General features: G+C 41.8%; 1 protein-coding gene across 5 annotated transcripts; it reads left to right on the forward strand.

Annotated features, from left to right (window-relative positions):
• The first annotated feature begins 33 nt into the window (after nucleotides 1-33).
• Nucleotides 34-15,991, forward strand: LOC116037238 (AP-2 complex subunit mu-A). 5 transcript variants are annotated; one of them, XM_036005070.1, is made up of 14 exons: nucleotides 34-324; nucleotides 1,748-1,886; nucleotides 4,723-4,728; nucleotides 6,955-7,220; nucleotides 7,886-7,968; nucleotides 9,278-9,283; nucleotides 9,453-9,588; nucleotides 10,251-10,395; nucleotides 10,738-10,755; nucleotides 12,198-12,320; nucleotides 13,332-13,467; nucleotides 14,023-14,120; nucleotides 14,292-14,403; nucleotides 14,818-15,991. In XM_036005070.1, exons 2-14 carry the CDS (start codon nucleotides 1,813-1,815, stop codon nucleotides 14,950-14,952), a joined length of 1,338 nt encoding a protein of 445 aa, XP_035860963.1. In that variant the 5' UTR covers nucleotides 34-324; nucleotides 1,748-1,812; the 3' UTR covers nucleotides 14,953-15,991. The 5 variants fall into 5 exon arrangements, with proteins under 5 accessions (XP_035860963.1, XP_035860964.1, XP_035860965.1 ...); XM_036005071.1 differs by having other exon boundaries at nucleotides 1,765-1,886; XM_036005072.1 differs by lacking the exon at nucleotides 10,738-10,755 and having other exon boundaries at nucleotides 36-324.
• Nucleotides 15,992-16,044: the final 53 nt, after the last annotated feature.

A 16,044-nucleotide genomic window follows, 5' to 3' on the forward strand; every position in this document is an offset into this window, starting at 1 on the left:
AGCCTGGTCCCAATTCCATTTTTGCTGTATAGTAATCATAAACATAACTATTAATGAAATACCATTAACCAAGGACAGTAGCCTTTGTAGCTTATCACCACAAGGCCTGGGTGCGGTTTACACATCGCTCCAGCCGCGCCTTTTCCTGTCACAACGGAACGGTTGTGCGTAAGGACGGCGGGTCAGCTGACAGCTATCAGAGGACCAGGAGGAAGGAGCGGAATTAGCGGGTGTGTGAACTGGGAACCTACTGGATCCTGACATAAGCTATATCCGAGGCCAAACCGGGAGCGAAAGATTGGTGGCGTTCGTGAGAGAACTAGGGTAGGTTCATCTAAGTCGAGTCGCTTACACGTTTCTCGTCAAAATGATCAACTGTAGCCCGATAAGCGTTTCACAAAGCCGGTAAAACTGTCAACGTTACACACTCGGGGGCGATGCTAGCATTAGCAGTGTTAGCTGCCGCTCCGTTAGCTAACGTCAAGCTAGCAGCGGCAAGTAGTATAACGGAATATAGGCGATTTTCTCCAAAGCATACAGCATGCAATGTATTAAATATATTATGTTTTGGGGAGCAGTCGGTGCTATAATTTCAAATTGTTAAGTTGTAAGTTGTCGATAATTAATAGTGTTGCATGTTAAATGGTCGTCAACTGATTTTCTTTTCACCGGAAGTCCATTTAGCATTCCGCACAGCTCGACGCTGGTTTGCTGAACATCACTGCCAGCTAGCCTGCTATCGTGAGCTAAATTAGCTAGCTACCTCTCACTCGGTCTATTCTCCATCACTTCGATCTTAGCTGAAGGTCAAGCCTTCATCAATCTTGTAGCCACTTAAGAACGCTTCAAATTAAGTGTGTCGAGCCAACATGTCCCTCACTTGTCAAGGAACAAATGAGAAAATATGAAAAATGTATTAACGATAGGAAATGGCCCGAGTGAGTAGACATCTTGACTTCGGCCAATAAAACGGCGATCAAGCCCGCTCCGGTCTTGTGCACTGTGTATTCGGTCACGACCCGGCAATGTCCATATGGGGAGATTATTTTACTGATCTTGGGCATATGATTGTGTTGTATACGTCCTCTGGTTACCGTGTGTTTAAGTTGTCTGTCCCCTGTCTTCGAGGAATTTCAAGCATGTCCTTCATCCCCTGGTTTCCAGAAGCTTCATTCTTAAATAAGCACAAACTGCTATGATTTGTTGATCTAAGCCACAAGCAAGAAACGCTCCCAACTGCACTGCCTCTAGATGGATTATGCTGTCTTTAGGGTTTTATCTAACTTTGGATTTCATGTTCAGTCTAACCAGATCCAGACTGCTCTTGGTAGTAAAATGCCACCCAGTAAGAGCAACAGATTTGTAGCTGGCTACTTGGTGGCATCCTGCTTCAAACTGGTGGCTGCTAATCTGCTGTTAATCTTACTTTGGAAGGAAACAAGGATTTGACTGTGGTGTGGGTGGTGGTAGTGGAGTCTCTTCAGCCTTTATTGGAGTGATTTTTGATGTGTGTGTGTATATGCACATGCACGTAACAAATGAGTCAACACAGTGGGACAGCTGCAGGGTATATTCAATTGGCAGTAGGTGTGTGTGTGTGTGTCACACACACACACACACACACACACACACGGAGAAAGCGGATGTGAGGGACAAGTGCTTCCCTGTACTGTTGGTCACTCCCTCACTTTTCACTGCTTTCACTTCTCTATCACCCATTTTTCCTTTCCCTGTTTCCTTTCTGCAATCTCTGGCTCTTCTCAGGCGGGGTTTGGTTTCACCATGGCCAGTTGGGACTGAGAAGCAGCCACAATGATCGGAGGATTGTTCATCTACAACCACAAGGGGGAGGTTCTCATCTCCAGGGTCTACCGAGATGACATTGGGTACGTTTCAATGGAGCAGAGCTGCTGTAACATTACTACATTTTGGGGGGGACTTCATGTCAGTGATACAGGCATGATCCAGCAGGGGTGGACAGGTTGGGATTGATACTGAATGGATGAGAGAGGATTATGGCCCTCTGCCTAGCTAAATAGTTACATTTGTCTGTTTTTTTTTTTAAATCCTCTAAAATGTGTTTTAAAGAGTAGCTAAGCCAGGATTACATTTAGACACATACACCTTTTTTCTTTTTTTCTCTCAGTAAAGAAAATGATTTTCTTTGGTTTGGCATGGAGGGACGGGGAATACATAATTGCCTGGTTTTAAAATGTCTCCAAAAAATATATAGTTAGTGGCTCACTTTAAATGTGGAAGTAAAAAGAGACTTAAAACTAACAACTAAACAGAGCTGAGACATGAGCCTTTACAAAGACGCTGAAGATCTAGTGTTTGTGAAAAGGAAATTGTTCCCACAGCCTAAGATGGACGACTAAAAACATGGCCACGTTACATCCAGTGTAGATTATCAACACTGTAAACAATGTGGGTCAAGGTTTGGTACTTCACGTGTCAGCGGAAAGGCTACATCCGCATAGATCCACATATCAGTAGACTCAGCTGTGTGGACAGAAGAATACACTATAATAAAATGCTAAGTAATAATAGGCTTAGATCTGACTTGCATACAGTCTGTCTTTCTTTCTTTCCTCTTCCTTATTTGCTTGCTTGTTTGTTTGTGACATGGTGATGTGATTAACCTGTAATGGACATACCACGTCTCCATGCTTACACCCAATTATCACTTTCTGTTTTGTGTAAACCCAGCAACATCAAGATTGAAGATTGACTTTATTGTCCCACAGAGTGGGGAGTTTGTCTCTGGCACTTAACCCTTGATGCGACCATATACAACATGATACAAATGCACTACAACAAACCATAATCTGATCCTAAATGGTGTGTAATACACAACATGGTGTCACACAGTGCATATATTTTAACATTTCTAAAATAATAATAATAATATCACTTAGAGCTGGGCAATATATCGATATTATATCGATATCGTGATATGAGACTAGATATCATCTTAGATTTTGGATATCGTAATATGGCATAAGTGTTGTCTTTTTCCTGGTTTTAAAGGCTGCATTACAGTAAAGCGATGTCATTTTCTGAACTTACCAGACTGTTGTAACTGTTCTATTATTTGCCTTTACCCACTTAGTCATTATATCCACATTACTGATGATTATTTATCAAAAATCTTATTGTGTAAATATTTTGTGAAAGCACCAATAGTCAACACTACAATATCGTTGCGGTATCGATATCGAGGTATTTGGTCAAAAATATCATGGTATTTGATTTTCTCCATATTGCCCAGCCCTAATATCACTGCGGTGATAAGAACTCTACAAATAAACTATCGGCATCAACATCAAGCGCAACGATAAATAAACGTAAATCACCATCATAAACCTGGGCCTGTTCTGGCTTTTATCTGCTGCTATTTAAAAGCTTTAAAGGACACGGAATAAATACATTTTTTAATCATTCAGTGGTTGAGTTGAGGGCAGGCGGCGCTGCACAACAGACACCAGTTCAGTGCCTTTTTAGATTTACACAGGGAGGGTTAGCAAGGTACAGTGAGGGTACAAGGGTAGACATTGATTTCCTAGAGTCAATTATTTGGTTACACAGCAGCAGTGCTGCGTCAGTAGGTGATTTTTGTTGTAGACCCTTAAGGCATTTTTAAAGATTTTATCTCTTTTTTTAAAACATTTTTTTTGCTGTAGGTGTAGGGTCCGAGGCACAGAGGAGACAGTGGATAAAGGCAGAAATAGTATTATTTTATTATTTTATAGTATATAAAAGAATAGTGTAAGCGGCATTTTGGAGCTGTTCAGTGTAAAGCGTTGCATCAGCAGACTGAGACAGCATTAAATAGTCTTGTTTAAGTTAGATGAATGCAAGGTCTGCATGGTTTGGGACAGAATGACCTATGTGTGCCAGGATCTTTTGTCCGGTTTCCAGGCAGCAATCAGTAATGTTACTGTGGTGGCTTCATTTTTGCTTTTTACTTTGTCTAGAAGGAGGCTACTGCCAGTAGCCCAAATAATGTACAGCTGCTCGTCTCTGCCTCCTCAAACACAGTACATTGCGTACTGCAGAATAGCAATGAATACATACTAAAAGGAAACCAAAATTGAATTCACTCCCTCATAACCACAGGTAATTTTGCTAAAAGGTGTAAAAATCATCATTTCATTTCGTGAGATTTTCTTTAAGATAGTGTGTGTGTGTGTGTGTGTGTGTGTATATAGATATAGATTTCATATTATGTTCAGTATAAAACCAGAAAATCCCTTAAGTTTTGTCTGCACATCTCCACTGTGGCCACCCGGCATCAGTTGCTGTTGGTGAAGAGTAAACCAGACTTATTATGTTGCTGCAGTGGGTGAGCTATAAGGTTGTGTTGACATCTATGATCCCAATTGTTTTATATTGCAACAGAGCTTTTAGTTATAATGTAGCTGGAATAGGAATAGATCCACTTGAAATAATTAAGCTGTTATGGAGTGATACAAACAATCAATATGCACTTGCCATGCTGTCATCACACACAACATAGACCAAAGAGCAGTGTAGTGCTGCTGATTTGTTCCCGACATTCCGTTGCAATGATGGCGTCGTAATTAACCCCATGTTACTCATGAAAACGAAAATGTCTCTTGTGCATTTTTGTCTCTCTCCTCTTCTTTTACTTCATCCTATTTTTCCTCTCTATGCTCTGTATCACCATTTTCTTCCATCTGTTCATCTTGGCCCCTGTAGGAATAGGTAAGAGATGCTCCAACCTATCAAGCATGACCGTACCCCTCTCCCCCCCACCCTCTCATGGCCACCGATCAATGTCCCCCCTGAAATCCCATAACTGCATGCCCATTGATTCCATAGTCAACTTCCTGGAACTTCCTCTAAGCATGAGTCACCTGTCATGACATTACAGTGATAAATAAAGCACCGGACACTAAGATCCAACAGCCAGTCCAATCAAAGCCACCAAATGTAGCCACTAGCAGAGCCCTTCAATACTGTACTGATGCTCATAAACAGCTCTACCACTTCCTAAGCATGTAGTCTGAGCATGGGAAATTATAGTTAATTTACTGCTCTCATCCTTTCTGCGCTGGTAAGGTGTTAATACTTGTTAGTTGTGATATGGAAGCAGTTTCATGGACAAGGATGATATCGCGGCAGACTCGTAGACATATTGTACCTTTGTCCTCAGTCAATAGTCTCCACATTGAATTCCATTTGCAACGGCGACCTGGCCAAGAAAAGCGTAGGCGTGCAAGACAACAAATAGTTTCACGTTCAGTACAGTACAAGAACACAGAATACAATATGCTACATAAAGTGCAGAATAAGTGGGCAATTACAAATGCCGGCACGTAGTGAGGTGCAAGTAAGTAGATGGATGTGCAATATACATGAACAGAGAGTCTGTATCACTGCTGAGATGGTGTAAAGAGTCAATAAACAGTTAGTCTGGTGGTCTAGTTAGTGAAGTAGATCAGTTGTAACACAATGTATATGAATAGACAGTCTATATAAATGCTGAATGTAGAGAAGAGACAATATACAATTAGTGCAAATGGTGGTCTAGGTAGTGAAGTATATCAGTAATAATACAATATGCAAGAATAGACCATCTGTATGAATGCTGAGATGTAGTCAAGAGTCAATGTACAATTAGTGCAAAGTGTGGTCTAGGTGGTGATGACGATCAGTGATAACACAGTATACAAGAATAGACAGACTATATAAATGCTGAAATGTAGTAAAGAGACAATATACAGTTAGTGCAGATTGCGGTCTAGATAGGGAAGTAGGTTAATAGACGTGCAAAAATTGTGTGACAACAAAGGTGGGAAGAAATAACGTTTGACCATACAAGGGCAGGTGAATAGTGCAAATTAGCGTAAATGGATATAATGGTGCAATGCAGGTGAAGATGTGCATCTGTGCAACTATGCAATGGGGCATGACGGAGATAATGGAGTAAGGGTGTGCAAAAACAGTGGATTAAAGACGGGGAGCAGTTAACACGTACAGTGATCGGAAAGGAGCGCAGACAGACGTGCTTTGAAGGCAGTTAGTGGGATAAGGGTTTTGAGTTTCAGGGTTTTTTGTAGTTCATTCCAAAAAAAAAAAGGGAGCAATCACTAAGAGTGGTTACATTGTTAACCTGCGGGCTTGGTTCTTCCAACATTAATATGTTATTACATTTTTAGATTAGATAATGGTAGTCTTTAACATCAGTAAGGTCGACAGTTTGTGCGAGTTTAGACCTCCAGAAGTTCTCAGTAGGATTTGGTATTCCTGTCAGGACGTGCTGCATCCTCTGCACTAAGCCCTGTTCTTTCTAAATCCATATTAATCAGAGCTGCGTTTTCCCAAAGCATCATGGCACTAAGGTATACACATTTAAGACAAATGACATCACTTCACAGACATTCATCATTTTTATCAGTAGAACTGAATTCAAATGTAACCTTTTTTAAAATATAGAAAAAGTCCAACTTAAGATCCGATTTGGACCATACACGGTTAAAAGATCTTCATGTTCCCATGGAGGCCAGATGTTTATGATGCTGTTGCCTGGGTGTCAACCTAAACTCTCAGAGCCTACCCTCTCCCTCCATAGTAATTATCACCATTTACACAAAACAACGCTCTTTTTCTCTGTCTAAATGCACCAACTCAACGGGTCCTTTTCCAGTTGGTTGGAAAATGTTTTGAGTATTGCTTATTCATAAAAAATGGGCGGATATGCTGTTGAGGTCTGGAGGGGTTGTTTGTTTTGAGTCCATTGCAGAACAGGTTATCAAACTGCAATATTTTCACATGATGTCACAGGGCGGGATAGTGTTAACAACGGTCTCACTGTTTGTGTGAAAGTCTAAAACAATTCTCTCCAATCCCAAACTCAAATGTCTCTCTCGTTTTTTTTTGTTTTTTTTTTGTCCCTCCATTTCGCTCATCCTCCCCTCCCCATCTCAGGCGTAACGCGGTGGATGCGTTCCGCGTGAACGTGATTCACGCCCGGCAGCAGGTTCGATCCCCGGTGACCAACATTGCCCGAACCAGCTTCTTCCATGTCAAGCGCTCCAACATCTGGTTGGCGGCCGTCACCAAGCAGAATGTCAACGCCGCCATGGTGTTTGAGTTCCTTTACAAGATGTGTGACGTCATGACGGCCTACTTTGGCAAGATCAGCGAGGAGAACATCAAGAACAACTTTGTGCTCATCTACGAGCTGCTGGACGGTAGGAGGCCATAATTGGGATGTTTGTGTGTGAAATCAATGGCATCCAAAATCTGAGCTAAATCTGAGGAATGGACTCGTCGTATGTAGTAGATCTTAAAGATGTTCCGATTCCGAGAACAGTATCTGAAAGGCCTCCGATACTGCCTAAAATGCTGGTATCGGAAAATACTGGAGTATATGCACTGATCCGATACCACGTAATTTAGCCCGAAAGAAAATCTACTTTAAAGTAGTTTATGTTCTTTTTCCATTATGACTGACTATGGCATTCATTGTTTGTGTTCATGTTTCACAAAAAGTTTAACCTGAGCCAGGCCGTACAACAAAGATAGAAATCATATCACATCCATACAGGGATAGTAGTAGACATATGTTAAAACATAATAAAATATATGACACGCTGGTATTGGATCAGTACTCGGTATCGGCCGATATGCAAGTTCAGGTATTGAAAACGCTATCGGGAAGCAAAAAAATGGTATCGGACCATCTCTAGTAGTTATTAATAGTGATGTTTTTTTGTGTGTTTGTCCTCCCAGTAAACATTTTATAAATATGATGTCTCACTCAATCAACACTGGTTCTTTTCATCGCTACATGTCCTAGTTTTTTCTCCTACCCATCTTATCTCGTATCGACGGTTATCTGTTTGTGCTCATACAGAGATTCTGGACTTTGGATACCCCCAGAACTCAGAGACCGGAGCTCTGAAGACCTTCATCACCCAGCAGGGCATCAAGGGACAGGTCAGTAAGAAGCCTTTAGTCCCAAATGTAATTTAATTGTTGCGAGAACAAGGATATACACTCAGTTGCCACTTTTATTAGCTACACTTACTATATTACACACTGGCTGCGTGGCGTGAGCGTGGTATTTCTGTTGCGTGTCAGCTGCGTGGCGGCTGCGTGGATTTTTCGATGTCTTTACACACCAGAAACGTGTCTGACACGGCGCTGCTGCTGCTGCTACCCTTGTCTGTACACATGTACAGACAATGTTTCCCATTTGATTTACTGCACTCAAGCAGTATACTTCATGTTAAACATGAATATATACTGATTTGATTACAGCAAAGATAACGTCGGCAGTATTGATGGCAAAATAGGCTACAGAATATTTCGTTCTGTATTGACAGGTGCAATATTAGAAAATCGATTTAAAAAAAAAATGTATTACATTTATATCTGCATTTATGTCAAAACCTAGAGACTTTCAAACATCAACACGTCATTTATTAATATGTATTCGTATCAAAATTACATATAAACATCTTTTCCTATTCTATTTTGCCTGGAAACGCTTCCAACACACTTGCGTGTTGCGTGAGAAATAGGTGTCAGTTCTATTTCTAGCATGCACGCGTTTTTGAGCCTGAGACGTGCGTGTCACGCAGACAGTGTGCAAGCTCTAACCTGTTAACATGGGATCCGAAATATAAACGAACACGCCACGCAGCTGACACGCTCACGCCACGCAGCCAGTGTGTAGCCTGCCTTAACATCGCGAGGTTGTAATGTTCAGTTTATGTTGAAACCGTTTTAGAGAGGTTTATAGTCAACGTTATGGGGATTTTAGAGACTGTAGTTTGTGGTGCTCTTGCACCATTGTATTGCATCATACTGAGATTTATGTACCTCATTTGTATTGGCGAGGGCAGAATAAACATTAGAAATACCTCTCAGTATATAACTAAGCATCTGGAGAATCATCAATGACAGGCAAGTGATAAATACTATGTTTTATGTGATGAGCCAGTTTGCTTGATCTGGATTAGGCGGATAAAGACATTTTTTTTTTTTGGAGTGGTGTCAATGATATCAAGCAATATCTGACAGTGTGATGTAATGATAACCACACTGACAGTGAGTTAGGTGGAAATAATACAAAACACTGTGGACACAAACATTATAGGAAGCCATTAGAGGAAAGCTGTAACACCGGCATTTAGCTGCCAATCATCTCAACTGAACTGGTAAAAAAGTTAACCCCTAACCCTTTTCTGTTTTGTCTCTCCTTGTTCCCCACAACTGCCATCTTGGACACTTCATAATTCAGCACCAGGTAACACCCCCACACCCCATCCCCACCACACACACACACACACACACACACACACGTTAATGATCCCTTTTCATCGCCTGCTTTCATTTATACCACTTCTTTCATTGTCAGGCTGTCAGCCTTCTCCTTTTGTTAGTAGTGATACAGTTCCTCTCTGTGTGTCTCCCAGACAAAAGAGGAGCAGTCTCAGATCACCAGCCAGGTGACGGGGCAGATCGGCTGGCGTCGTGAAGGCATCAAGTATCGCCGCAATGAGCTTTTCCTCGACGTACTGGAGAGTGTCAACCTGCTCATGTCCCCACAAGGTCAGTATATTTGGCCTCGCCAAACGGGGTGGGGACTGCTCACATGAATGATTTATTGAAATCGTATCATTCAGGACAACAAGCTACAGACATAAAACCCAAAACTCTTAAATGGCGAACTACTCGCTTTATTAATATTTACATTTTTGGGTTTATATATATATATATATAAAATACCATATATTCTTTATATGGTTTTCTCAACATATTTGTCAGAAGCAGACCTGGAGAGAGTCTGTGCATCATCGTAGTTGAAAGACAATCGAACTACAAGGTCCATTTAGTAGCTGTTATGATGCTTTCGATCATATCTCACTATCTTCCTCAGCAGATGTGGTTGGGGGAAGTTCACAGTTTCAGCTATAAATGGAGAACATTAAGTGCTTCTCAGTTAAGAATTATTCAAAATACAGGCCTTTTTTTACTTCTGTAAAACAGCTTAAAAACACTACTCCTAAAACACTTGAAGACTTGAAAGTGAAAACAAATTCCAATTCCAATGATTTTTGGTAGCATTGTTACCGTTTTTGTTGACATTTGGGTCTTCGATTTTAGTTTTCAGCAGAGTTAGAGTCCCCCAAAACAACAAGTGGAGGAAAATATGAACTGTAGTCTGGCCAGTTTTAGACTCCCAAAGACACATTATCTTCTGTCCTGTCCAGGCCAGGTCCTGAGCGCCCACGTGTCGGGCCGAGTAGTTATGAAGAGCTACCTGAGCGGAATGCCCGAATGCAAATTTGGCATGAACGACAAGATTGTCATCGACAAGCAGGGCAAGGGAGCAGCATCTGATGACGCAGGGAAGAGGTGAGTGACGCAACAAGCAGACCAAATTTGAATATCTGAAAATCAAGCGTATTCTGATAAGCGAGGCTGAAAAATATTTAAGGATTTTGCAATCCGTTTCTTTGAGAACGGTGCTTTTTTAAAAATTATTATTTCCATCTTGAAAATCCTGACAAGGAAATTCATTGCTGAGTCAAACTTTAAGAGGCCACCATGTCTGTTAGCCCCGTGTCTTTGTTATGAGTGTTGTCTTGCTGTTTACAAGGCAGGCTTTACAATTTATTTTTTTTATTTTTTCTTTCCTTTTGGATGCATCTCTCCTTTCTTTCCCTCTCTCTTTCTTTTCTATGTGCTGTACCTCAGTGATTTAGGGGGAGGAAGGTACTGTACTGACAAGTGTCCTCACCTTCTGTCACTTCAACACATACACACACACACACACACACACACACACACACACACACCTGTCTTGTCTAAGCCCTTTAGCACGTTTAGAATCATCTCATGCACTCGATACAAATCAAACACGCCTTGTGTACATCTCGGTGGTTGTTTCTTTATTTTGTGGAATGGTTTGTTAGTTTTTATTACACCACCTAACATCTCACAGGGACTTGTTTCATTGCACAATAGTGTCATTAACCTCCACTGGGTTTTTATATCTTGATACTAGTCTAGCAGTTCAGTGTCACTATTGGCGTTTTTCCACTACATGGTACCTGCTCGACTCACCTCGACTCTACTCGCCTTTTTTGGGTTTTCCATTATGAAAAAAAGTACCTGGTACCTGCCAACAGGTACTTTTATTTAGTATCCCCTCTGTCGAGGTTCCAAGCGAGCTGAGGCGATACCAAAAGGTGACATGAAAACCTGCCGACTACCGATTGGTCGGAGAGAATGGTCACTAATCACTGCGTCATCATTGCTAGCGACAGACGAGGGTGTCCTGAACAAACCGCCATTTTTTTACATTTTTTTTTGCTGCCTCCAGCTAGCCTGACAAGCCAGACCCACATCAAGATGTTGGGTCTGGGAACTCACCATTGACAGAGCTCAATCCGAGGTTGTCTTTCAAATTCCCTCTGCACGCAATAGGATAGCGCTACAACCAGGCAGAGCAACGAAGAAGGTAGATGTTGATAGATACAAAATAGATAGATAGCAAAACTCTGAACACATCTTCCTTTCTTAAGAATGATTTCAGTGCCGTTCTTTGTTCTTTTCTCAAAGAAAAGCTTAACTCCAAGTCTTCCAGAAGACCGCTGTTCCCAGCAGCAGCAGCAGCCATAAGCCCGCCCACCGACTCTAAACACGATGTGATTGGCCTGACCAGAGTTTGGTTTTTCCAGCTCGCAAGCCAACGGAGAGTGCCTAGACCCCCCTGGCTGCAAAATAAATTTGCTTGTCTAGATTTCTAGGCTAGCCTCCAGCTTCTTTTGAAACAAATTTTTTCTTCAACAACTACACACCTTCCACGTTCTGTGTGTGTGTGTGTGTGTCGCGTTTGGTCACGGCAGTTTCCTGCGGCGTCGCTATGACGACCAGCCACGCTCACCTCACGCATGAGGCGGTACTAAATCTGCAATGGAAAAAGCCGAGTAGAGTCGGGCAGGTACCATGTAATGGAAAAACGCCACAAGTGTGTTGTTTTTTTTTTCTTTTTTTAGTATGGACAGTAATTGAGGGAGAGTGTTAGTTATATTGGATAATTGGTATCATATTTATTAGATATAGTTAATAATGATAAACAGGTGAACTAATGTTGTTTTGTCTCTTCTGTGTGTGTTTTCTGATGTGTGTGTGTGTGTGTGTTCCTCTCCCAGCAGTGGGAAGCAGTCCATAGCCATCGACGACTGCACTTTCCACCAGTGTGTGCGCCTCAGTAAGTTTGACTCGGAGCGTAGCATCAGCTTCATCCCCCCCGATGGAGAGTATGAGCTCATGAGGTCAGTTGATGGGTTTTTGAAATCTTTTGTTTAGGGCTAGATACCGGTTCAGTTAGTTTTCACTTAGTATCGAAAAATGCCTCTTCATTTAATACCAAAGTTATCTAAGGAGTAAATCTCATCAGCGTCAGTGAGCCAATAAGCATGCAGCATACTTCTACCAAGGTCTTTTATAATGCTGCTGATTGGCTGTCGTAGTAGTAAAACTCTACGTTACGCACACGTAACGACGGGGCTCACGCAGTAGGAGCTGAAAGATAAATAATAAATAAAAGATTTTTGCCCTAATGTATTTTATTTTTGTGTTAAAATGGATTTTATAAAATTGGTATAGTTCACTAACCGGTATCAAAGTCACGGTATTGGTACCGGTATCAAACAGCCCTACTTTAGTTCATTATTAGGCTGTCCTGACAAGAGCCAGATGTGTACACAGGCACTCAGGGCGAGTGAGACTTGTGCAAACCCCATTAAAGGCATAGGACATACGCTAGTTTGTGTCCACATGGGCCATTCTATCTTGAAATAAATAGTTTTAACCCTTGTGTTGTCTTCCTGTCGACCATGCAACCCTTTGTTTTTCTGGGTGAAAATGTAAACTTTTTTTTGATGTTTGGGACGTCTTTTTTGACACTTTTGTTGCTTTTCCGCCGATGTTTTTGTCACTTTTTTCAACGTGTTTTTCTGCACCTTTTAATGTTTTTGTGTGTTTTTTTCCCCCACGTTTTTGAAGCTTAAAAGAACGCTATGAAATTGCTATGAAATTGAATACAACTTGTGAAGAGCGTTACAGGGAGCCATCCACGTTATATTTCTTTTGAAAATTTGGTTGAAAGAAACCCAAATTTCTGATATAGAAACTTTGTGAAAATGGATCAAATTTGACCCGAGGACAACAGGAGGGTGAAGAAAGGCATGGATGAACACTGAAACCATGAAATGGTTGTGTACGGTTTATAAAAACATCATTTTGTGACAATGAAACCACTCCTCTCTTTCCCCTTCTTGCAGGTATCGCACCACTAAAGACATCATCCTGCCGTTCCGAGTTATTCCTCTGGTCAGGGAGGTTGGCCGCACTAAACTGGAGGTTAAGGTGGTCATCAAGTCCAACTTTAAACCCTCGCTGCTGGCCCAGAAGATCGAGGTGAGCTCTTATCAAATTCACGACGCTGATAGATGCAAACTGCCATTCGCAGCACACACACAGCTCCTAATTTACAAATTGGTCAATTTTCCTCATGGCTTAAACACGACCAAATGTAATCAGAGACACTCTGGAACTGTTCTATTAAGTGCCTATTAAGCTCCTAACTGGCCGCAAGTAAAAGGCAGAACAGGCCTGCATGACAATGGAGATTTGTAATTGTTGTACTTGGGATCTCTCGTTTTTAATTTATTTATTTATTTATTTTGGGTTTAACTAATGCATTGTATAACACCCTGTTGGGTTTTATACACCATCAGGACCATAGTACGGTCTGTGGTATGGTATTGTACAGTATCTGTTGTTTGTACATGCTGTCTGTGCTAATTTGTTTTTACTATGGCTGCAGCATGGGTAAAGTGCCCAAGACAAATTTCCCACGATGTGGGACAATGAAGTTGATCTTGAATCTTGAATTCTGAAATGACGTGTGTGAAGTGTGACTGCTTTTTAAAATCTAAAACTTTTTGCTCCTCTTCATTATCCACTCCTTAGGTGCGTATCCCGACGCCCCTCAACACCAGCGGCGTGCAGGTGATTTGTATGAAGGGAAAAGCCAAGTACAAGGCCAGTGAGAACGCCATTGTCTGGAAGTGAGTAGTAGCTCTGCCCGTACATTCATGACATGCAACCAAACTCGCTGCTGTATGCTCTGTCAAGTTACTGATTAACAGCTATTCTAACCTCTCACCCGTGACTCCATTCTGTTCTGTAAACGTATTTATTGTTACGGTTTTAAAATGGGGTTCCTTGTTGCTGTGTAGGATCAAACGCATGGCTGGGATGAAGGAGTCTCAGATCAGTGCTGAGATCGAGCTGCTGCCAACCAACGATAAGAAGAAATGGGCCAGGCCTCCCATCTCTATGAACTTTGAGGTCAGAACGCATTCATAGTTTAGAGTCTCTGCCCTCCTCTCAGTCGCACTTAGTTTGTTGAATCCGAAACTGAAGTTAGTTGCAACAATGTTTCCTAATAGGGCTTTACTGCCTGCTTAAATCTGAGGTATTTATATGTACAAAAGTTCTGTTCAGCTTTGCATTTAGCATAGTTGGCAACCAAACAAATGAACCATGGATTAAATGTGATCCCAGTATCAGTCATGCAAATCACAACATGCTTACTGTTTCCTCATATTCTCACACACACACACACACACACACACACACACACACACACACCCTGCTCAGAGCTCGCTTGATTTTCACACCCACTGTAAGAACCGACTTGTGTGGCCTACAGCTCCCAGCCTGCCCCAACACGTCCTAACCCTCCTCTTCTCGTCTCCGCAGGTTCCTTTTGCTCCCTCTGGTCTGAAGGTGCGCTACTTGAAGGTGTTTGAGTCCAAGCTCAACTACAGTGACCACGACGTCATCAAATGGGTGCGGTACATCGGCCGCTCGGGCATCTACGAAACGCGCTGCTAAAGTTGAACTCCCTTCAGGCAGCGAACTGACCACTTTCCTCCCATATTTCCTGTTTTTTCTTCTGCCCCCTTCCTTTGTCTCTCTCTCTCTCTCTCTCTCTCTCCATCCCTCAGTCCTTATAGCTTCTCTCATACACCCCACACCCCCCTTCGCCCCTTCCTAAGTAGGTGTTGGAGATTGAATTTACATCGTTAAAAAAAAAAAGTGAATATGATATAATGCACAGATTATATGCAAAATGTGAACCATTGTATCATATATATCTTCGTAGTGATGAGTAAACCTGTAAACCAACTGGTGTCCGAAAGGAAAAAGACAAGTGATGCAGACGTGGACCAGGGGGAGAGGTCTGGAGGCGCCTTTGGTGTCTTTTGGGGGGGGTGCTCTCTTGTGTTTATTCAGTGTTATTATTCTACTATCTACTCTCCAGTTTGAAGTCCCACAAGTCCTAGAGGTAATCCCTGGTAAGATGATTTGTAGCGGTTGTGGTTTAAATGGATCCCGATGTAGTTCCTGTGTATGAACTCCTGTCTCCGTAGAGCCCCTTTTAAAATCGAGATGCATCGTCTGATTCCGTATTGTAGGCTGACTGATATTTGATCTGTTTATTTTTTTTTTTAGGGAACGATCATTTGAATCGAAAGTCTCAATTCCAAGTCTCTCATGGCTAGTTGGTAAAGAGAAGGAATTGATAGTGACCAAGCTGTTTTTGTGCTATCTGGAGTTTCTTTCCCTTGCTATTTTTCCACCATTAGTTTTACCAGCGTTCACTAAGTAAAGTTAAAGCATAGCGGAACACTCTGTCATCATCCCGTTAAGCTAGTTTGTGACCCAAATGTCCCGTTCCCGAAGCACCAAGATCTTCTTTGTCACACTTATTTGTTTTGTTTCAAAGATGCTTTGGGGAAATGTGGCACTGGGAGAGTGTGTTTGCAGTGAGGTGAGGTCTCCCCCTGGTGTTTGTCTCGTCACTGTCTGCTTCTTCATGTTTGTAGCCCTGGTGACCGTTCTGTCCAGTAAAATCTGACTATGTAACCAACCCTCTCTTGTTTTTGTTTTTTGTTTGACTTATATTATTTTCAGTTGTCTTTA

This window comes from Sander lucioperca, chromosome 9 (assembly GCF_008315115.2).
Source record: "Sander lucioperca isolate FBNREF2018 chromosome 9, SLUC_FBN_1.2, whole genome shotgun sequence".
In the NCBI taxonomy this organism is placed as follows: Eukaryota; Metazoa; Chordata; class Actinopteri; order Perciformes; family Percidae; genus Sander; species Sander lucioperca.

What these genes read in the sequence shown, in the direction of transcription:
- LOC116037238 (XM_036005070.1), top strand. Translation starts at nt 1,813, where the DNA reads ATGATCGGAGGATTGTTCATCTACAACCACAAGGGGGAGGTTCTCATC. An exon ending in GGAGAGTATGAGCTCATGAG is followed by an intron (nt 12,321 to 13,331) that starts GTCAGTTGATGG and finishes CCCTTCTTGCAG; the next exon opens with GTATCGCACCACTAAAGACA. An exon ending in TGCTGGCCCAGAAGATCGAG is followed by an intron (nt 13,468 to 14,022) that starts GTGAGCTCTTAT and finishes TCCACTCCTTAG; the next exon opens with GTGCGTATCCCGACGCCCCT.